This window comes from Trachypithecus francoisi, unplaced genomic scaffold (assembly GCF_009764315.1).
Source record: "Trachypithecus francoisi isolate TF-2019V2 unplaced genomic scaffold, Tfra_2.0 Lachesis_group21, whole genome shotgun sequence".
NCBI lineage: Eukaryota > Metazoa > Chordata > Mammalia > Primates > Cercopithecidae > Trachypithecus > Trachypithecus francoisi.
In genome coordinates, this window is record NW_022681467.1 from 6,712,823 (window position 1) to 6,736,429 (window position 23,607).

Below are 23,607 nucleotides of genomic sequence, written 5' to 3' on the forward strand. Positions count from 1 at the left end.
CATGCTGAAATTCGTAGAGGGAGGCCCACGGGCACTTGCTGGTAATTCTCCCAGCCAAATGAAAGTGCAGATCAACATAAATAAAATGCTAAGTGAGACCCATGATTGGATTTATTAATCGCTTCAATTCCCAATATCCAGCCTTTGCCATAACATTCCACTGCACCAACTCCACCACTTGGGAGAGCTTCTCCCTGTGTGAGGCTGGGAAGCTGCCATTTCTTTTTTTTTCCCTCCTACTGATAGACAGCACAGAAGTAAGTAACAGTCTTTTGAGATTGTTTTTCTATGAACATCTCCTTACTTTGATTTCCACTTAGAAGATCTTCTCCCTGACTATCTCTTCCCTTCCCATTGAGTATCCTGTGTCTGTTAATTAAGCTGTAGACACCCTTGACCGTTAGATAAGTTCTATCAATGAGTTGGTCAAATTATCACAGTGACCTCGGTGGAATTTGGAGGTGAGAATCCCAGGGATGCATATTCTGAGCATTGCTAATGGTGTCTCACTGAGACTGACTTACCATGTAGAACAGGTGCTATATTTCATCCTGATGGCAACACTAGGAAGTAGGTATGCTTATACCCACTCTATAGATGAGAAAAATGAGGCTTTGAGAACATAAGTAACTTCTCCAAGGTCTCACAGCCAGAAAATGGCAGAATCAAGATTCAAACCCAGACCCGCCTAATTCCCCAGCCCATGTTCTTCCAAAACATAATTTTGCTTTCTCTGCAAAGACTTGAAGGATCCTACACAACCCTGAGCTGGATGGCCTTGAAAATCTCCGAGTGGCCACAGGACAGGAAAGTCAGAAGGAAAGGTTGGCATCCAGAGTCATCGCGTGGACTGCTTCTCCCAACAGTCATGGTTGTTACTTCTGTCCATGGCTATGGGGTTGTGAGGCGAGCCAGCAAAGACCTTCTGGAGTGAGTGAAGGGACAAACACCAGCATTTTTTGGAGTTCAGAGAGCCCTTTGCCTTTGATGCAGGTGTTCCAACCAAGCTGGGATGAGCCACGTTGCTAATGAGTGATGAGCCACACATGCATCCAAGCCATTTCATAAGTAATTAGTTGTGTGGCACTGACTAGATGCTCCCCAGTCATTTGTTTCATTTCTCTACATTATCTCTCCTCCTCTGGGCTTGCTTTTGAATCAAGCTTCAGGTACAAATGATGAATGAACTAATGACAACACTAATAACAGCTAGACTAATAACCATACAGCTGATGGTGACAATGCCAATTAGGAGAGTGCTAACAGCGACAGACTCTTCTGCTGTTCATCTCTGGAAGGCCACGGGCAGGTGTCCAAGGCAAAGGAGAGCCAGGGAAGTGCAAATAGCACCAAAGGCAAAGGCAGAGACACATTTTAAAAAAAATACTAACTACATTTATGGGAGATTTAGAAAGCACATATTGTGGGTCCACAAAATCTAAGACATGAGCTCACTGACCGAAAGGATGACAAGAGGGAAATCATTCAGTCTAGGGAGCTGAGCAGAGCTCAGTCACCATGTACTGGGAGCCCCTTCTCCTGAAAGAAGGAACCCGTCCACCTGTGGGCCCTGGAGCTGAGTCCCGATGAGATCCAGGTATCCCTCTGCGTGTCACCTGAAAGCAACTGACACACCAGGCAATCCAGACAAATCAACAGACATGAGGATGACGGAAGTAAAAATGGGCAGCGGAGAATGCAATGGTGGACCAGGGGTGTCCTGCATGGAGACCCTTGAGTCTACATCAGCGGAGCGGGCAGCATGGGGTGCCTCTTGCCGCTGTTGTGAGGTGAGGGGCCTGGCAAAGGGTGTGGGGAAGGCTGCCCCGGGCCTTTCTTTAGCCCCCTGACCCAATCAGCTGCTTCTAGTAGAACAGCGCACTGTTCATATCAAGGCTGCTGATCAAGTGATTACGATCAACAGTTTCCTTGATATTATAAGTGGAGTAACCTCCATGAGCTTTTAGAAGTGACTTTTACTGGAAGATACACAAAGTTGTGGGTATTTGGGAAGAGACCTCAAGGTTGTGTTGTCTCTGAGTAAAATTCCTATGGAGAAATTTAGGATATCAGAGTTGGCAAAGCAGTTGCAAACCCTGCAAACAAACCTCCAGGTGCTGCTGCAGTGTCCTGTAGTCTCAGTCGCCCAGAGCCTCCCATGCAGCGGCTTCTGAGCACCTTCCCCAAGCTTTCCAAAACAGACACTAGTATTCATAAAGAACACAGATACCAGGACACCACCTGGAAGTGGCATCAACTCCATAGGTAAACTGCAGGCTTGAAAAGCCCTTCATGACCCCAAAGGCACGCTAAAACAGAGAAATGAAATGCTCTACTATAGTCGAAAAAGGTTAGACTGTGTCCTAAACCATGATGACTGCACATTTTGTTTAGCAGATTCTCACGTATTTTACTTCCACTGGGCAAAAATCATACCTAAAAGTGTTCTAGGCTATTCTAGTTCAGATCAGTAGCATACCAAAATGAGCGTGGAACCCTTCAGATTGTAACCTACATCTTTCAGGCTGGTTAATTATTTATGTGGACCTGAGCATTCTATATTCCATCAACATGGAGACCAACTAATGGTGGCTTACCAGTTTCCACTTCCAGCTGGGCCAGCCTCCTGGGATGTGAGGTCCCAAATCACTGCTGCCCAAACCACTGGGCCCTGATACAAGTTGTGTTCCAGCAAGAAAATCTCCTGCCTAAACTCCAGGACTCCCCTTTCCCCAATATCACATTTGCCATCACAAAGAAGCCGCCAGTCTTACCTGCCCAGCAAAGAGCCCACAGACACCAATGATGCACAGGATGTTGAACACCGCTGAGCCCACGATGGTGCCAACTCCCACGTCGCCTTTGGTGATGAAGACCCCTGAAACACAGATCCCACATCAGCCTGGCTGCTGTGGCCCTGTTGCATTCCAAAGTGGGCATGGGGAACCTTTCATAAGCATTAGATTGTTCTCAGAATCTACAGGAAACAGCTGAGGGTGGAGAGAGCTTTCTAATCTACAGCGGGATGACTGCTGCACAGGAGTGTGGGGGGCTCAGGGTCTGGGACAAGTTCATGCACAGTAAAAGCATCACTTAAATAAAACAACAGCAGATGGGAGGCTGATGTTCTACTCATTGGGGCCCCTGGATTATCATTTTCTATGAGGGGCAGACAGTCTCTGTCTGGGGGCCATCTCTTCCCAGAGCCCCTTTCCTTCAGACAGTGAAGGGCTGAGATGTTCCTCAGTCTGTCACCTACCTATGACCGATGTGAACAGCTCTGGGGCCGAACTGCCCGCCGCCATGAATGTGGCCCCAGCCACATCTTCACTGAGGTGCAGGCGCTACAGAGGAGCAAAGAAAACCACAGGTGAGTTGGGATTCCATCTGGGAAGAGAGGTGACTGTGACAACAAGTTCAAGCCCTGAGAAGCAAAGCCTGGGGCTTCACCAAGAGCAGGAACAATGGAACCTGGGGCTGGTACTTAGTCCCTCTCAGCCCCCTTCTCCTTCTCACAGAGCCCAGCCACTGTTGCCGAACCCCTGCTGAGCCAGAGCTCCTCCTCAAGGGACAGGTTTGGGGAGGGGACTGCATGTCCTTATGAGCTAAAGCCTCTTGGGAAGATCTAGGATTCCCCCAGGGGCTGTGCAGATGACAGTCAGGAGTGGAGGTGGGCCCACGGGAGGCCACAGCAGATGGTATGTCTGAGGCTATGATGGGGGCATTCACCTCTTTTCTATGGGAGCATTGCCCAGTTCCCTCAGTGTGGCCAGATATTCTGATTTTTAAGAGATGCCAATAATCCAAACTTTTATACAAAACTTCCTGATTTTTGTGATACTATGCTGATCTCAGGCTAAATGAGGCTCATGGTAACCAGTTTGTGAGTCTTTAGGAGGTTATGGAGGCATGTTGGGGTATGGATGTGGGGATCACCCTCCTGAAACCCACTCCCCTTCCTTGAGGCAGTCTGGAAACCCCGGAATCAGAGAGTGGGAGGGGGGCTTAAAGCTAAGAAGAAGGTAATGAGGCATCAGCCCTGCCAAGATGGTTTATACAATGAGTTCTCCATGTTACCCTGTTTCTTAAACCAAAAGGTGATTTGCAAGAAGACAAGGCAATTATACATTAGAGGCTGGTTACCAGATTTTGCATTTCTGCATTCAGTCATGACCCAGAAAGTATGCTGCTGGCTGCCAGCATTCTTGGAGTATGACAGTTCCCTCCTGATAGTCAAGCCTGAGTGACATCCTCCTCTTCCAGTGGCACCAACAGCTGCACTTCCTTGCTCAGCCAGAGAGGGGCAGTGTGGCCCTGGTGTAGGTCACTGGCCTCCATTGACTGACTCACAATAGTTTGCAGGAGGAGTCCTATTTGAGGATTTTGATCTAGGATCCTGGGTCGCTTCGCTGTCGGCTGGACAGCGAAGCTTCACATGGGATGCTGAGCAGACCCTAAGATGGAGGCACAGATACTGCAAAGTTGCAAGGTGAGGCTGTGAGGGGTGCCCAAGCACTCCCGTCCCATGGAGCTAAGAGTTTGTGAGTGAGGTAGCCTGACCCACAGCTCGCAGCAACCTGTATGCTTTGCCAAGACCTGCCAGGAGGCGGGAGCCGTGAGTTGCTGTGGTTCTGTCCTGCTGGGGTATTAGTTGTAGTATCCAAACCTTGGGTTCATGTCCAGTTCCCCTCTCTCCTTCCTCCAGCCAGTTTGTTTCTTCCTCTGTATCTTCTCACACCCCTCCATCATCCTCAGTTCACTTCAGCCCTGGCAACATCTCACAGGACTCTAGTCTTCTTGACTCTGGACTCCTATCTACCATGACAGAGCCCTCAAAAGCCCTCCCCAGCTCCTTCCAGAGCTTGGAATAATTCCTAACGCCCAGCCTGGCGTGCAGGGCTGCCGGTATGCTGGTGCAAAACCCCATCTTGGTTTTGCGGCTCAGATGTTCTCTCACCAAATACCCTTCCTCAAAATACTTGGCCACTAACACCTTCCCTCTAAGGGCTGCTCTAATCCTGCCCCTTGCACGAGCTCTTTCTTGATCTCCTCCCAACTCTATCCCTCACAGCATCAATCTCTCCTTCCCCCACTCTCTCTCTGCACTTCTGCACTTGCCAACTCCCCGCCACTTCCTCCAGGCCCCTGTGGGTATTACCCTGGAGCTGCTCTGCAGCTAGGAGCCCTGGGATGGGATGGGACACACTGTGTGTGATCTAGTTTCCTCCCAGCCCCTGGTGTCGAGCTTGGTCCAGGCAGAGCCCAGCTTAGTGCTGGCATCAGAGGGGTGAGTAGTGAGTGTTCCAGACCTATTGTCACATCCTCCGCTGCTCAAATGCCCCACTGCTGTCCTGGAAGCCTCCACATGGGTCCCAAAGCCTCCCACCCTCCCCATCCGACTTCATCCTTCCTAGATGAGCCTCTGCTCCGCCCAGGGCTGCCACCTCATGGTCCTTGGGGATGCCAGGCCCTTCCCCTCACTGAGCTTTGGTTCATGTTCACTCTTCTTCTTGAAATGCCTCTCTCCCTTTCCACCTCAATGCAGCCGAGTCTATCTACTGTGGCTTATAGGATTTCTCTAAACTCTGGAGACCCTCTCTGCATGTCCTGCCATGATATCTCTTGGCTGTTCAAAATCTAGGCGCTGCCATTTCACACAAGCAGAAAGTGAGGTCCAGACACAAGGAGAAAGTGAGGTCCAGACAGGGGAAGGGGGTAGCATGGAGCAGGTGCTTTGCAAGCACCAGGGCTGGACCCCAGTTTCGGATCCTGGATCACTGCCTTTATCTCCTTCTCTTTCTCCCAGTTTCTCTTCTTTGCCTTTTCCAGAACTCCACATTTTTCTGCTTTTAACTTTAAAGTATTTGAGACTGAGTGAGAATCTGCCCTGACCTCCAAGCAATGATTTGTTGAATCGTGTGGATTTCTCTCCCTACTCATCTTTCACAAAAGCTGGAAACAACATCCTTCTGTGTTTTTCTGCCTTACTCCCAGTTTTAGTCTACGAGCAACCATGAAACCCACAATATCGAATCATTAAAAGGTGATTAGGGAAAGCACAGGCAGTAAACAGAGCCCAGGGCCGAGAGGCCCTCTAGGCCACTGCTGGTGGACCCACACCATGATCCTCTCGTCTTGTGAGAAAGTGTAACTGCAGGGAGAATTGATCCCACGACTCTTAGAAGATGTAAACATGTCAGGATCTCTATCTCTAAATACATGTAAACTCTGACCTCAGCCCACCCACCATTCACAGACATAACGTTTCCCCAGCAATTAAGGCTGTTTAAGGTCCATGGAGCCAACACTGTCTTTACAGGAGACAGGCACGGGGCACCTACTCTTGTTATATGAATCTTGCTTATAAGACCAGATTGGGGGTGGAAGCAGGGAAAGCCCAGGAAAAGGTGGTTGCTCTTCTGTGCCCACTCGTCCAGTATCGCTGTGGGTCCAGGCAGTGCAGCCGGTTCTAACAACACCATGACCTGATCCAGGTTCATCTCTGGATAGGGGAGCAGCAAAAAGTCTGAAGACTTGGGACTCAGGCTGACTTGGGCTCAAACAGTGACTCTATCCCTTGACCCAGGGCAAGTTGCTCAGCTTCTCTAAGCTCTGGTTTCCTTGTTTGTAAAGAGGGGATAATATCAGTCACCTGACAGAATTCTTGAGATGATTAAAGACAAGTAGACATAGTCACACACACTGTTTAGTGACTGAACCATATCAGGGACCTAGTAAAATAACACCCCCCATTTAAACATTTTCTTTCCTTTTCCTCTCCTTAAAAGTTTTTTTGTTAAAAGACTCACCCCGCCCTCTTTTTCTGCCATTTTCTGGCTCATTAATTGCCTCCCCCTACAAGGGCATGGGTATTCACAGGTTCTGTGGATTTCCTCAACTGAGTAGAACACATGCTAACAGCTGTACTGACATTTCCAGAATATAATTTTGATGTTCACACCAAAAAATTTGCACAGGAAAGAGAGAGAGTAGTTTTGCTCTGCATGAACAATAAACCACCCAATGGTGGTATTTCAGAGATCACAGAGGACCCCAGTTACAGGTGAGGAACACCTCCTCCCCTTCAACATAAGGTGACCCCACTCCCAGGTGGAAGTCCTTGGACAAAGGGCCTCCCCACCTGCCCACTGTGCATTTCAGATGCCACCTCACTTTTTCTGTGCTACCGTGGAACGGAGCCCCTCCTGTGGCTCTCTAAATATTCTTACTGTGGGACACTTTTTATTTATTTAAGTATCCAACACTAACTTCCAGGATGTAGAAGTAACTGTTTAGGGTATGTAGTTCGCTAAGTCTGTGGTTCCTGGACCAGGCAGCAGCCTCAGCATCACCTGAAAAACGTATTAGAAATGCAAGTTCTACCCCCTCCCACTCTCCCAAGACCTACTGGATCAGGTACTCACGGGAGAGAGAAGGAAAGGGAAGACACAACCAGTTTTGAGAACTACTGGCATACAGAAACCGAGTTCCGGACAGATGTGTCTGAGGGAGATGCCTTCTGGAAACAGGGATTCTGAATTTAAAAATAAATAAATAAATAAAATGGAAAGCTTTCAGATAAAGGAAACTACATTTCCAAACAGACAAAGAGTTGAAAGAGGCAAGAGAATGAAAGAGTTCTAGATCTGCTGAATATTTTTTGATGAAAGGGGTTTAACTTGCTGTTCAGCCTGGCATGCACCGTGATGATTTCTAACAGGGACACTTTCCTGATCTCTGTGGCCAATTCCTTCATGTCAGTGCTTCCACTTGGAGAATTTCTGTATATACACAGAGAGAGGAAGCATGGCAGAGGTATGCGGTTGGAGGTTTTTAATCCTGTGAAGACCCCAAGGATCATCAAAGGAGAGTTATAGAGGCAGAAGGAAACGCAGGAGACAAGGGTAGAGGAAATGACAGAGAGAAAGGAAGAGTGAGTTTAAAAAGAAAAGAAAATGGGGAAGGAAAATACAAATAGCACCATTAGTTAGGTCTAAATGGAGTTGGGGAGGTTGGTCCTGTGGGTTTTCGTCTGATTATTGATGGGTGTCATGAAATGCTCAGTGGACTGATGGCACTTTTGTGCTAATAATGACCATCACTCTCAAACATGCTGATGCCTGGTGTTTCCACCGCAGCTGCCCTGCAAGGGCTCCCCAGGACCTTGGTGAGGAGGCTGGAACAGTACAGGGCACAGGTTCAGTCCCCAGTCTGGCTCACACATACCAAGAATATGAGGCACGTACCTCACAGATCTTTTCCAAGGAAGGGACGAAGAAGTCATCACACACAATGGCCAGCGCATAGAACATGTATATGGCCTGGAAGAGAGGAGATAAAAGGGGTTAAAGTTAGAGCGAGGCAGAGCCAGGAAGATGAGGGTCCAGCCACCTTCTGCTTTGATAATGTCTTCTGTCATCGTGAATTCAACATCTTAAATACCAAGTCTTTGCAATGCCCACAACACTCCCCTGTGACCTGGTCCCAGCTTCCTCTCTGATGTTATCACCTGCCACTCTCCTTTTGCCCACCTCCGTTTCCATGAAACATGCCATGGATTCCTGTCTCAGGGTCTTTGCACTTGTTCTTGCCTCTGCCTGGAACACTCTCCCGCAAGATAGCCCACTGGACCATCACACCCTTCAGGTCCCTGCTCAGATGGCAACCTCTTTCGCCCACTCCCATTTCTCTCTATCTCATTTATCTCTTTGTTTTTTCCTGATATATTATATGTTAAATTAATTCACCTGTTGTCTGTCTCCTCCACCAGAAGTTCATGAGGATACGATGTCATATAATTAATTTCATGTAAGTATTGCCATATCCCCAGCAGTCAGCACAGGGCCTGGTATATAGTAGGTCCTCCATAAAGGTATGTGAAATGAGGGAATAAATAAATGGACACTTCCAACTGAACCTGTTTACTCACCAGATCCCTGCAGGAAAGCTTTGCAAACTTGCTTCTGCATCTTGGTCAGCTATGACCAGGGTATCACCTGGAATTCCACCTTCTGGCCAGAAATTGCCTCTCCACTCTATCCAACCCCTCGTTTCCTCTCTAACTAATGAAATCTTACTAGGATTTCAGTGTTGATTGACCACTCAACATCCTTTTCTCACTCTTTCCTAAGGAGACCCCAGTTTTGTCCAAATATCCACCATGCCGCATGTGGAAGGTGACCCTATCCTTTTCTCCAGGAGTGGATGCTGATTGATCAGTCAGTATGTAGTATTCCTTAGCTGTGGCTATTGGTTCAGAGGTGAGCACATGACCTAGGCTGGCCCAAGTAGAGAGCAGGAAAGGCTTTTAGTTTTTGCCAAAGGGAGCTATTTCTCACCCTCTGTTGCTGGTTGTGGAGGAGGAAGCTGGGAGCCCTCATTGCCGCTGACAGTCATATTGAAGGAATCTGACTTGAGAGGAAGTTGACCCTGAGTCAAAAAAAACCTAAGCCCTTGATAACATCCCTGAGTCCTTGATCAAGTGCCCACCCTACCTCTTGACTTCATAACATACCATGAGCACTGTTGAGGCCAGTTTGATTTAGAACATCTCTGTTACTTGCTTCTCAAAGCATCTAATAGGTGTGGTTCAAGTTCCAGCAACCTCAGCAGTGACATTGCGTTCATTTATTGACCTCCCAGTCTCTTTTCCTTTTGAGAAGTGCTCCTCAGGATGGGAGTCATACATCCTCTCCAACTCACACGGGACGCAGACACATGACCCAGGATAGCCATAGATCATCCATACCCTGTCACACAGTGGAGAGTCAGGGACAGGTTTGTAAGGGGCCAAGCAGAGATAAATGGAGAAGCTGAGGGAGAGACACCCTCTTTTTATGGATATAAACACCCCACATCTGGAGCTGCTAGAGGCAGCTATCATATAGAGAAAACTTGCCTGAGAAGAATGCTGCTCTCACAGTGAGAAGCCGACCCAAGAGATGGGACAGGCACACGCACACACACACACACAGGCACACACACATCCCAAATGACACCATGTGACCCCTGACCCCAGCTCCAGTCTAAAATCAAAGTGGACTTTCCAATTTCATGAGCCAATAATAGGCCTTTTACACTTAAGCACTTTTAAGTTTCTGTCACTTGCAACCGTCCTTTATGAAGCCTTCTGTGGCAGCCCAAGCATGAAATGATCTCTCCTGCCTTTGACTCTTGGCAGTTGCACTAATGTACCCCCAGGGTCCCTGCTTTGCATGAGCTTGTTTGCTTTTTCACATATATGTTTGGTCTCTTCCGTGAGATTGTAAGATTCTAAAGTATACCTTAATGCTAGATCCTGTGGAAATATCAGACAAATGCACAAAGACATATGCACTAGTATTTTCATTCCACAATTGCTGACTACAATGAGTTATCAAACCTAGCAAAATATACCTTGGGGAATGGGTTATATAAACTGTGGTTCCTCATTCAATAAGACGTCCTTAAAAGGGATTGTATAAATCCAATATGAAGTGACAAGGAAAGGCATTCACAATACATTGCTAAATGAAAAACAGCATTACAATCTCTTTTGTATTACATAATCTATGTATATGTGTACATACACACATTATATATTTGCATATAAGAATTTGTAAAGCCATTAATCAAAACGGCGGCTACATTTCTCTCTCGGTGTGACTCTATCTGTATTTTATAATCCCTATCAATATTTTCACTCTGAAATAGTATTTCTTCTGTAACTTTTGTAGGTGATGGGAAACTTTAGAGGTCAGAACTCTGTCTTATACTTCTTTAATTTCTGAGGAGCCTGGGATGCTTGGCATGGAGAAAAAATCTCAAAAATAACTCATTAATAGATCCATTCATAATCTGTACAAAATTATTTGCCAATGGGCTTTTTATTGAAAATGTCAATTAAGAATAATTCTTGCTGTATTTTGTAGCCTGGGAAAAATTGTAAAACACATTCCCAAATTGCAATGGACTCAAACCCTCTTTTGCTGTATGACTTGGCTGATTCAATGATATGCAAGTTTTAAGATTAGCTTTGAAAGGACACTCACATTTGGTAATCAGTTTACAGAATTGCACATCTGTAGATTAATCAAGATCTAAATAAGCTGTCCATAGCTGACATATTCAACTCCCTGAAACAGCCAACACTGCCTAGAAGTCCATAAACCATCTCACCAAGAATATGTTCCAGTATTACGTATTGATCTGGTTTTGTGGCAAGAAGTTCCATCTAAAACACTGTTATATCCATGCTTGGAGGGGGGTGAGAAATGAAATCTGCTAAGCACTCAGGACTTTTGAGGATAGTGACTGTCGAAAGCTGTGTGAGTTCTCATGAGCTGGGCAGCATGAGGCGGGGATGCTCACTGTTAACTGGATGCCCTTTGACATAGCACCTCTGGGCACCCAGAGAGGCCTGGAAGGCGATAAGCCCTTGCCAGCTGCAGAGCCCTTCCTGGCACCTGAGGGTGGGACTGCTACTCTGGCTACAAAACACTCTGCTCTAACTCTCTCTCATGTTATCCACTGGAAAACAGGTTCCTGCAGCACAAGCAAAGAGAACAAAGGAAGAAAACACAGGTTCAAAGTCAAATTTTAAGATGCAAAAAACCTACTGGGAGTGTGACGTTGATGATATTATCAATACAACTAGCACAAATAGCTTTAATAGAGTAAGGCATCTTTAGGTTACTTTGACCATTCTTTTATTTTCAAAGGATATATTAATATCATTGACAATAATAATAATAATCACATTTGCCACTGTTTGTTGAGACAGGAATTCCAGGCATGCTCCAGGTATATCACCTGGACTTTCTCAGTTCTTCTAAATCTTGTATGAGGCAGGGAGTTACTGGTCGCATTTCCCAAATGATGCAGAGCGTGTAGGAACTTGCCCAAGTACACATGGCCAGCAAACGGCAGGGCTTAAATTTGACCCCAGGACTCCCTCCAAGCCTTCCCGCAGAGCCCAGCTATTTCCCTGTATAAAGATCATTTTTGGTTCATCACCCCATCTCCACTTTTTCTGATGTTCAGCTCATCTACTAGTGAGCTGTCTTCTCCAACTGCAGACAGTGAGGGATATTTTTAGAATTCCAGCCATCCACTTTTTGGGGCTGTCTGTCAGAGCCATTGAAGTTCTTTACCAATATTATTATTTTTACCAGATGCACTACAAAATATGAGACAGATTTGAACTCTCGAAAATGCTTGGGCTGGCCCAACACACTGAGGCAGCCCAAACATGCTATAACTCACCCTGGAACCCAAGCCCATGGCTTAGCTACAGTAGCCGGTACAAGTGAATGTGGGGTGCCTTCTGGAAATGATGAATGATGGGCATCTAGAGAAGACAGGGGGTCTTTTGGAATTTCAGCTTTACTCTCATGACCACAAGGCTTCTCTTACCAGGGAATTTTTCAGAACCCTCTGAGTGGGAATCTGCTTTGGCATTGATCATGTGTAGCCTGGACTGTGAGCCATGTTTTATGTTCATGTCTCTGGCCTCCCTTTTGTTTTATGTTCATGTATCTGGCCTACCTTCTACTGAGGGCAGCATCTGTGTCCTCACATATTAATATCCACCCCACCCAAGCGTGGGCTCTCTATATACGAAGTGATGGATCCCAAGGAGGGTAGTGTTCATGGAGTAGCTGGTGTTGCCTTTTTTTTTTTTTTAGAGTGTCTCACTCTGTCACCCAGGCTGGAGTATAGTGATGCACTGCACTCATGGTTCACTGCAGCCTTGTTCCACCAGACTCAAGAAATCCTCCTACCTCAGCCGCCTGAGTAGCTGGGACTATAGGTGCATGCCACCATGCACGGCTTTTTTTTTTTTTTGTATTTTTTTTAAGAGTCAGAGTTTCACCATGTTGCCCAGGCTGGTCTCAAACTCCTGAACTCAAGTGATTCACCCACTTGGGCCTCCCAAAGTGCTGGGATTGCAGCTGTGAGCCACCACACCTGGCCTGGTGTAATCTAGCAAGGGAAATGCCCAAGTAGCATGGACAGGGTACAAGCAGTTGCTAAAAGCAACACAGCCTGGAGCCTTGGAGGAAGCCCGGGGCATGGTGTGGGATCTCCCATCATGTCCTAGACTTGAAATTTCCAAGCTCTGTGACTTCGTGTGACTCTTCTTACCTTGCTTACCCTTCAACATGGGCCTCATCACCGCATGCTCCCTGGTGCTTATAAGGCTGTTGTGAGAAGTAAATGAAAAGCAATGAGCAAAGGGGCTTAGACATAGCGCAGCCCCTCATGCACTGCCATTGTCGTGGCAACAAGAAGGATGCCATGAGAACATGCCCAGGCTAGCCTGCTGGAGGAAAAGAGACATGCAGGGTAGAGACAGGTCACCTCAGTTGTCCCGGCTAAGGCTGTCAGAGATTAGCTGGCAAGCAGCTAGTCCCTAGACGTGGGTGAGCCCAACTGAGACAGGCCCAGCCCAGCCCAAGTTCAACAGTTCAGCTGAACCAGAAAAACCCATGAACCAATGAATTGTTTATTGTATGTCATTGAAGTTGTGAGGCCATTTGTTACACAGCATTATTGAGGCAGTCAGTATGTTGATAGTGTCCTTTGACGTACAGGTAACAGATACAGCCCAGATAATTAAAAGAGCCACAGTGAAAAAAACAATATTGAGTAACTTCCAAGAAGCAGACTTGAAAAATTCCTAACAGACAAAATGACAAAGTAGAACTTTCAGGGATAGCTCCACTCAGCTGAAATAATATTTATATGTTTAAAGCATACACTATTCAGAGGCCACCAAGGAAAATGATGATTCTATTCTGAGGCAGGCCTGCCTTAGGATTTGAAGAGTTATTTACTTATTAATTCAACAACATTGTGTGCAGCACCAACTCAAAGCCAGATGCACTGTTTGGTGGGAAAGGTCTAAGACTTAATAAGTTACTGTCCTTCAACAAAGAAGAATGGCCTGAGGTCCAGTTGGAAGTACCCAACATAAGAAGTTCCCCTTAACTCAGTGTGGAGATCTTAGGATACAGTTCTGTAATGTCGCAGATGCTGTTGGTGACCTATTTGTTACTTATTAAACCTTTTATTTTGCAAACACAACTTCAGTTTTGTTCTGAGTAACGATATGATCAGCTCTTCTGGCCTTCTTGGATCTAGTCATGGCCATGTGACACAGTTTTGGCCAATGAGAAGAAAGCACACATTCAGCTAAAGTCACCTTATCTTCCAGCCTGCAACTTGGATGTGATGTCTGGAATGGCAGCAGCCATTTATGACTATGAGATAACAAGCCTGAGGATACACACCAACATGCTGAGGGCAGCAGGGCACTGAGGACATCATGCACCATCTGGACTCATGCCTGAAATCAGCTGCTTCTGTATTTCTAACTATGTGAGAAAATGACTTCCTTACTTGCTTCACTCACCATTAGCCGGGGGCCCTGTACTTGAAGCCATGTGCTTCCCTAACTGATGTGGGCCACAAAAGATATGCTGGGTAGAGGTAGTGCAAGGAGAAGAGAGAGGAAGTGGCTGTTGACCCAGGATTCTGAGAAATAATTAGTACCTCATCAGGTAATTTCAAAGGTTGATTGGGACTAATAAAACTAAAGAACTTTGTCTACAGTGGTTAAACGGAAAAACACCTAAGATAACAGGAAATCATCATGGCGCATGACATAATAGAGGTGAGCAGGCTCTAGCTGGAATGTTGATCTACATAAGGGCTTCTGAATACTGAGGGCAAATGTATTTGAAAAGCAGGACTTTAACCCTGCTGTTTTATGTTGCATCGACAGTCAGCGGTTTTCACAGACAATTTCTTTTTACTACATCATCTGCACTCCTGTCTCTCTGTCTTTAATTTCAGTGAAGGTATTGTGGAGAAGCAATTTTTAGGGAAGCACTACAGAACTGTGGCCTTGGTGGAAATTGTTCTAAATCTTAAATCTCCCAGGGAACATGGCTGGAATAATAATAATAATAAAACCTTCCTTTTCCTCCTCTTTTTCATAGTTTCAAGTGATTGCATATAATTAAGCTTCGAATAGAAAAGTTACTTTTTAAAATTTATTTTCCCTGATCTCAGGCTCCGTATCTAATAGCCCTATGAGGACAAGGTGGAACTGACCACGGGTCTACTGTAGGGTGCTGCTACCAGTGTGGATATCATTGTTCTGGAACCATTCATTGATTCTAGTCACTAGAGAGAAATGCTCAGTCTCACAGTCCAGGTTCTGAACAAGAGGATTTGAGGTGGGAGTTTGCAGGGAAGAGGAATGTAGCAGAAGGCTGTTGGTGCCCCTTCCCTTCAGCATATTCTTCAGGCCGCATTAATTTAGAGAGCTCCATTGACTTTCAAAGACCAGAGTATTCCTCAATTTGTTTGAAGACTTTTGATTTAACCACACAAAGAAGTCAATAAATGCTTGAAAATTAACACCCATGGGAGCCCTCAAATGTTGAGAGTTGGCATATCAGTACCCCTGACTGGGCTAACTCTATGCTGTCTCCAGAGTTTCCCAGCTGAATTAAGTTTCAGGTGCCCAGAATATTATGTTGCATTGCTGGCTTGGTTATGGACCTGTTTTTTTTTTTTTCTTTTTTTCTTTTTTTAGAGATGGGGTCATGCTCTCTTGCCCAGCCTGGAGTGCAGTGGCATGATCATAACTTACTGTAGCCTCAAATTCCTGGGCTCAAGGGATTCTCCCACTTCAGCCTCCTGAGTAGCTGGGGCTACAGGCATGCCTTGCTAATTTTTTTTTTACACAACATTTTTAGAGGTGGGGGGCTCCTCCCCATGTTGCCAAGGCTGGTCTTGAATTCCTGGGCTCAAGCGATCCTCCCCTCTAAGCCTTCTGAGTTGCTAGGATTAGAGGCGTGAGCCACTGCACCTGGTTCAGGTCATGTACCTTTTATTAGTAGCTTTTACTTTCCTGTCTCACTTCCTATTCCCCTACTGATGTTTTCTTCCTCTTTTCCAGTATCACTTACATTTAAATCCTTGTTTCAGGGTCTGCTTCTGAGAGAGCCCACATTAAAACAAGAGGGAAGTGAGTTAAGGAAGATTGTGAAGGGAATGAAATAAAATTTTAAATCACAGTGGGCCACTCTCAGAAACAACTGCCTTCCTAAGGTATATGGGACCCTCTCCTGAGTCCCACCCTACGGTTATTTAGTCATTTGGCATGGGGAAAGTCTTTGGGAGCCATTACCAGCTGAATTAGTTATCCTGCAGGGGCTCAAATTCCAAGGGAAACGAGCATATGTGAATGTACCTGCACCATTAACATAAATCCTTGGATTATTTTACTTTAAAGGAGTTTAAGGTGCCCAGATGTGTCCTTGGCCATTTAGTGTTCTTCAAGGTCACCATACTGGGGTCCCTGTTTTGGAGTCTTGGGAATGAGAGGTTTGCCATCTCTGGAGAAATGTTTCAGCAGGAAAAGATTCTTCCACTTTCCCCACTTGGTTCTCCTTCCTTTTCTCCTCTCTCTCCCTCTTCCTCATCGAAGATGCCTTTTTCACAGTGTCCGCTTGCTGAGACATTGACTCCTGTGTTACTGAGGAAGTCATTTATTTCTTTTGGTTGTCAGTTTCTTGGGTGATCATTGCTGCTTCCCCTCGAAACCCACTGAAGGAAGGCTCTGGGAACAAGGTTTGTGCAGCTGGGCTGATGCTGATGTACCCCCTACAGGGCTATACCGTGAGTCCAGTACACATCTTCTCCATTTACCTCCCCACCTGCAGCAGGGCACAATGGGCCTCATCTAGCCTCACAGGTGGGAATCTGGGGGCACAGAGAAGTCCAGCAGCTCAGGCCACATGACTAGTAAGTGATAGAGGCAGGATTTGAACCCAGGTGACCCACTGGGTTCAAATCCTGACCACCACACCACACCACACAGCATTCCAGGAAGAGGACAGCCTACTTTCTATTTGAGGAACGTCTACAGCTCTAACCTCCACCAGGCCTCAAATCCCCTTCTGTGGAGACTGAGGCTCTTATCCTGGGGTCCATAAGCCCCTCTATCCTCCAAAGAGCACTCAGAAAGAATTTGTGAGTTTGCTAAGGATGTGAACAAATTACATCTTTGTTCTCACTAACCTGTAATTGGAATTCAGCACTTCCTTCCACTATGAATACAGGTAATATGCCACAGTAATACTGGCAAAACCTGGGAATATGTCCCCAGCAGAAGTCACAGATCTTTCATATCACATTACTCATGTTTCAGAGACCTCAAACTATCATTTGTGTTCATCATTACTTCAAAAATAAGTAGCTATGAGACCTAATGCTACATCTTCATCTAATGTATTAACAAAGTATCCTATGTTTCCATATCACTTTATTTATCCCAGAGTCACCAGGAAATGCGGATAAAATGGGGGTCCCTAGCATCACTCCAGAAGATCTATTTAGTAATCTGGGTTGGGCCCAGGGATCTCCATTTCTAACCAGCACCAGGTGGTGCACGGATTCACACTGGGGACATTCTTGGACATTTCCTGGTCTGTTTCTATAAAACTTCTTGAGAAGGGGTCAGTGATATGGTTTGGCTCTGTGTCCCCACCCAAATCTCATGTTGAAGTGTGATCCTGAATGTTGGAGGAGGGGCCTGGTGGGAGATGACTGAATCATAGGTGCAGCTTCTCCAATGCTATTCTTCTGATAGAGTTCTCCCAAGATCTGCTTGTTAAAAATTGTGTAACACTTTCCCCTGCTCTCTCTCCTGCTGGCCATGTGAAGATGTGCCTGATTCCCCTTCACCTTCTGCCATGATTGTAAGGTTCCTGAGGTCTCCCCAGAAGCAGAAGCCTGTACAACCTGCAGAACTGTGAGCCAATTACATCTCCTTTCTTTATAAATTTCCCAGTGACAGGTAAGTCTTTACAGCAGTGTGAGAACAGACTAATGCATCCAGAATAGTGCGGAGGTCTAGTGTACCTGTCAGGGTCTGGGCAGAAAGCAGAAGACAATTCAAAAGTGTTTGACCAAAGAGAACTCTTTTCTGACTGAAGAGAATTTAATGAAGGACTTATTTGCAGCCGTGCAGTCAGGATTAGGGGAACCAGCAAAGATGGCAGAGACCCCCAGAGCCTAGCAACAATAGGAACCTTTGGCCTGAAGGTGCAAGAGGACATGGAGTTGCTACAGCATGGTAAGTGTGGGGAAGGGATTAAGAGCACGTAGATGATCACAGGAGTGGAGGGAAGCAGCTGCTGCCAGACCCTGGAGAGCCAGGAGGGAGCAAAAAGAAGTGCTCGGGCCTCTCATTCCTCCTGCCCTCCCCTCTCCTGTCGCAGCTTCCCATCAATTGAGGTGAAAGCTAGAGGTGTGGGAGCCCTGGGGCTAAGGTCCTTAGAGGCTGATCACCCTGTCCAGAGCAGGGCAGAGAAGAACGGAGAATGGGAGAGAGGTTGGAGCAGAGAATAACCACCCAGGAAGCTTGAGAAAGGATGGAAAGGAAACAGGAGGCACAGGTGGGACAGGAGGGTCACAGGAGTGGAAGGATGAGGAAAGGGACATGAACAAGTCCTTAAGTCTAACTCAACATAAAGACATCAGGCCTTTATCACTTCCTTGCCTTCACTGCCGATTTACTAAGGCCCTCAAATAAGTACATACATGATGAAATCATTGTACAAAACAAGTACGTGCAAAGCATCAGGACACAAAAAACATAAAAATACAAGTAGTGTGTCAAGAGGAAGAAACAGAAGAACACTGATATGACATCTTGCACTTCACATCCCATGTGGATTTTTGCCACCCAGAAGTGCTGGGGGCTGGCCAGGGAAGGGCAGATCCATTACAGCTGAGCAGGTCTGACCTCCCACAGGGGTTCCCTGACCCACTCTTTCTTGGGTTCCTGAGCTGGACTGCTTCTTGGGATTTGTGAACCATTTCCATTTCTAAGTCAGCCTATGTATTGGTTTTCTTAAGTAAGACAGAGGAGAGCAAACCTGGTTGGGGAATGGGAAGGACCAATATCTCTGGGAGGGGCTGCATCACTAAAAAAGCCTCTGTGTATCTCTCTGTCTATTTTAGTCACTGTTCATATATACGTAGTATATATTGGATGTATCAACATATACAAATATTGTACATATTCCCACATATCTATTACTTTGGATTAAATGTTTTAAACTATTTTTATTGTGGTAAAATAGGCATAACATAATTTACCATTTTAATAATTTTTAAATCTACAGTTCAGTGGTGCATTCATGAAACCATGAAACCATCATCACCATCCATCTTCAAAGCTTTTTTCATTTTCCCAGATTGAAACTCGGTCCTTATTAAACAATAACTCCCCATTTCCCCGTCTCCTTAGTCTCTGGTAACCATCATTTTCCCTTCTATGAATTTGACTGTGCTAGGTACTTCATACAAGTAAAATCACATGATATTTCCTCCTTTGGGATAGGTTTATTGCACCTAGCGTAATATATTCAGGGTTCATCCCTGTTGCAGCATGTGTTAGAATTTCCCTCCTTTATAAGGCTGAATAATATTTTATTATTTGTCTATACCAAATGTGCTTATCCATTTATCTGTCTACGGACGGTCTGTTTCCACCTTTTAGCTATTGTGAATGATGCAATATTCTTTGAGTCCCTGATTTCAATTCTTTTGGGTATAATCTCAGAAGTAGAATTGCTGGATCATATGGAATTCTGTTTTTAATCATTTGAGAAACTGCCATACTATTTTCCACAGCAGCTGCACCATTTTACATTCCTAACTATAGTGTCAGTGGGTTCCAATTTCTCCACATCCTTGACAACACCAATTATTTTCTGATATTTTGATAGTAGTCATCCTAATGGGTGTGAAGTGGTATCTCACTGTGGTTTTAATCTGCATTTCCCTAATGATTAGTGATTTTGAGCATCTTTTTATATATTTATTGGCTATTTATAGATCATTTTTGCAGAAAAGTCTACTCAAGTCTTTTGCCCATTTTGAAATCAAGTCGTTTGCTTTTTGGTTGTTGACTTGTAAGGGCTCTTTATATATTCTGGATATTAACCGCTTATCAGATACATGATTTGCAAATATTTTCTCCCATTCTGTGAGTTGCCTTTTCACTCTATCGACTGTGTACTTTGATGGACAAAAATTTTAATTTTTGATGTATTCCAATTTATTTTTTCAGCCACTCTAATGAGTGTGTGGTGATCCATATATCTATTTTTCTGCTGCAAAGAGAAGGTGATTGAGACATGGTTTTGGAGTTGGTTAAAAGTTTATTTTTTTCTTCTCAACTTTTAGGTTTCAGGGATAGATGTGTGGGTTGTTACATGGGTAAACTGCATGTTGCGGGAGTTTGCTGTATAGACCATTTAGTCACCAAGACGATAAGCATAGTACCTGATAGGTAGTTTTGCAATCCTCACCTTCCTCCCTCCCCCTACCCTCAAGCAGGCCTCAGTGTCTGTTGTTCCCAGCTTTGTGTCCAGGTGTACTCCATGTTTAACTCCCACTTATAAATGAGAATATGCAGTATTTGATTTTCTGTTTATTAATTTGCTCCAGCTCCATCCATGTTGCTACAAAGGACATGACCTCATTCTTTTTTATGGCTGTGTAGAATTCCATTGTGCATATGTACCACGTTTTAAAAAATCTAGTCTACTGTTGATGGACATTTAAGTTGATTCCATGTCTTTGCTTTTTGTGAACAGTGCTGCCTGCAATGTCTTTATGATAGGATGATTTATATTCTTTTGGATGATTTGTAAAATATTCTATATACTAGGTATATACTCAGTAATAGGATCGCTAGGTCAAATGATAAATTCTGTTTTGAGTTCTTGAGGAAACTCCAAATGGCTTTCCACAATGGCTGAACTAATTTACATTCCCAGCAGCAATGTATAAGCATTCTCTTTTCTCCTCAACCTTGTCAGCAACTACTATTTTTTGACTTTTTAATAATAGCCATTCTATCTGGTGTGAGATGGCATCTAATTGTGGTCTTAATTTGCATTTCTCTAACGATTAGTGATGTTGAACATTTTTCATGTGCTTGTTGGCTGTGTTTTTATGTCTTTAAGAAAGTTCATTTTTGAAAAAGTGAAATCCCCTCTCACTGTCGTCCTCCTGAAGCCCTGCTGCCAAGTATGATGGAGAAGCAGAAATGTTCTCTGGTTTTCCTGGCAACCCTCCCCTGGCAAGCGCACACATACTCTGTGAAGCATGATTCTAGAGGAAGATGCCTTCCTGGTTTGAGTCCATTAATTATTTTCCAAGGAAAGGCCTCTCTTGTAGCATAAGGAATGTTAATTCCTCCTACATCTATATGGGTTTCCTTCCTTTTCAAAGTATTACCCAGTAGAAGTCTTCATTTGGTTTATACAAGAACAGGCACAGATGATTGAGGTTCTTTATTCCCATTCTGTGGTTGAGGGAAAGAATGACAGGCACAGGGTGGAGGCAGTGAGCAATGAGAAGTATGGGAGTCCCTGGTGTTGTCAGAGGCTACTGCCTGGGCCATGACCTCAGCTGCCCACGGGAAACAGCAGGGTGTGGAAATGTAGAAATGAATGAGGTAGGGCCCACTGCTCACTAAACAGTGGAGGCCCATCTTTGACTCAGCCAGTTGTTGCAAGAGAATATGTGTTTGGTGTGGGCAAAGCTTCTGATTCTTCAAGAAAAGCTGCAAAACTGGGCTTCTAGATACAATCTCTTGATTTTGAGTAATGGACACTAAGTAGCCACTCTGTTCTCAGATCCTTATCCCTTGCTGCTGCTGCCTCTGTGCCAGGCACACTGGCCTCTTGGCTGTTGCTTGAATGATCTTGGGACAGTTTAGTTTACTTTTGTATCCTTAGTTCCAGAGCAGTACCTGGTACTCTTTCTGGAACTTGAATGATAAATGAATGAATGAGTGAATGAGCTTTCAGTGGACCAAGCCCTGGGCTCAGTGCTTGATGTGCATTAACTCATTTCATCTTCCCAATAACCAACGTGCAGAGGTTGGGCCTACTGAATCTGTGATTCACAAATGAGTAAACTTACATTTGGAGGAAATAAGAAAGATGCCAGATTTACAGAGTCAGCATTCATCCAAATTTAGTGCCACATGACTTCAAAGTCCCTCATCTGAATCACACAGCCTACACTCTCAGTAGACACCAGGCACTGAAGAGTAGAATTCCCTACCTGTCTGGTCACCATCCCATTCATTCATTTAAAGGTGCCATTTAGTGTGTGAGGGAAATTGGCTTTCAGTTGATAGGAATCAATACAAGGAAAAAGGCTCTGAGGTCTTGGTTGGGTTCCTTGGAAGTAGACTCTCAGATAAGAATCCATATGCAATGGGAGACCAATAAGGTAGTGACAAAGGCAAGACAAGGAAGCAGCCAATGAGGGGTGTGATGCCAGGTGACACCACAGCCTTAGTCTCACCCTGCACAGAATGTGGATTGCACCACAGAACTTGTCTCACCTTGAGGCAAAGCAGCTGGAGTTTCCTACTACTATAGCAATCAGTCATTGGTTATTGATCCCCCTGAGAATGCAAATTCCCAGGTGCTTCCCACCCTCAGTGCATCCAGGTGAAGTGGCTCCAGTAGCCTAAGGTAGTTCATTGAAGGTTGTAGGGGTGAAGCATTAGTAGCAAAGCACACAGAGCTGCTGGATAGACACACAAACAAGTAAAGAGAATTCATGTGGATCTACTGGAACCCCAACATGTCTTCTACATATGTAAGTGGAGCCTTTGAAATTAAAGCTAAATCTAGACTTACTCACTGGATTCCACATATGCACAGAGGAGGGACACCTAACCTAGGTTTTAGAGAGTGAGAGGATGGAGGCCGGGTGCGTTGGCACACGATGTAATCCCAGCACTTTGGAAGGCTGAGGAGGGTGGATCACCTGAGGTCAGGAGTTCAAGACTAGCCTGGCCAACATGGTGAAACCCCATCTCTACTAAAACACAAAAATTAGCCGGGCGGGGTGGCGCATGCCTGTAACACCAGCTACTTGGGAGGCTGAGACAGGAGAATTGCTTGAACCCAGGAGGTAAAGGTTGCAGTGAGCTGAGAGTGAGAGGATAATATGGTAGGATTATCTGGAAGAACTGATACTTACATAACATCCGAGAAGATGAACAGGCATTAGCCAAGCAAAGTAGTTAAGAAGGAAGTAGCAAGGGAACAGAATGAGTAATATCATGGTGTCAAAAATTAATGCGGTTTATCTTGAAAACTACAAATTATTCACTGTTGCTGGTATGTAGATTGTGAGTGAGGGAGCACAAACAGATGAGACTGGAGAAACAGGTAAAGTTCATTCTGGGAAGGACCACGCTATTTGGATGCATAAGTTCAGGTTGTCTGTCTTGAAAAGGAATCACTGCTGACTCCACTAGATGAATCTTATCTGATGGTGATAATGAATGAGATTTTGATAGTAGTGGTGATGATGATGGTGATGATAGTGATTGTGGTGTGATGATGGTTGGGACAATGATGATGATGATGATGATGATGATGATGATGGTAATGGTGATGAGGAGGAGATGGTGATGATAATGACAAAGATGCTGGTGATGATGATAGTGATGATGGTGGTATTGATGATGGGACTTCAATCCTGTTTGTGTGACCCCAATCCAAG

General features: G+C 45.1%; 1 protein-coding gene across 6 annotated transcripts in view; it reads right to left on the reverse strand.

Moving 5' to 3' along the window:
• The window catches only part of SLC24A3 (solute carrier family 24 member 3), a 514,808-nt gene that overhangs the window by 137,631 nt on the left and 353,570 nt on the right, over positions 1-23,607 (reverse strand). For all 6 annotated transcript variants that reach the window (XM_033185487.1, XM_033185486.1, XM_033185485.1 and 3 more), the window contains exons 4-6: positions 8,247-8,321; positions 3,260-3,344; positions 2,775-2,878 (exon numbers count right to left, since the gene is read on the reverse strand). In XM_033185487.1, the coding sequence (XP_033041378.1) occupies positions 2,775-2,878; positions 3,260-3,344; positions 8,247-8,321 (264 nt within the window). The remainder of the gene's footprint in view (positions 1-2,774; positions 2,879-3,259; positions 3,345-8,246; positions 8,322-23,607) is intronic.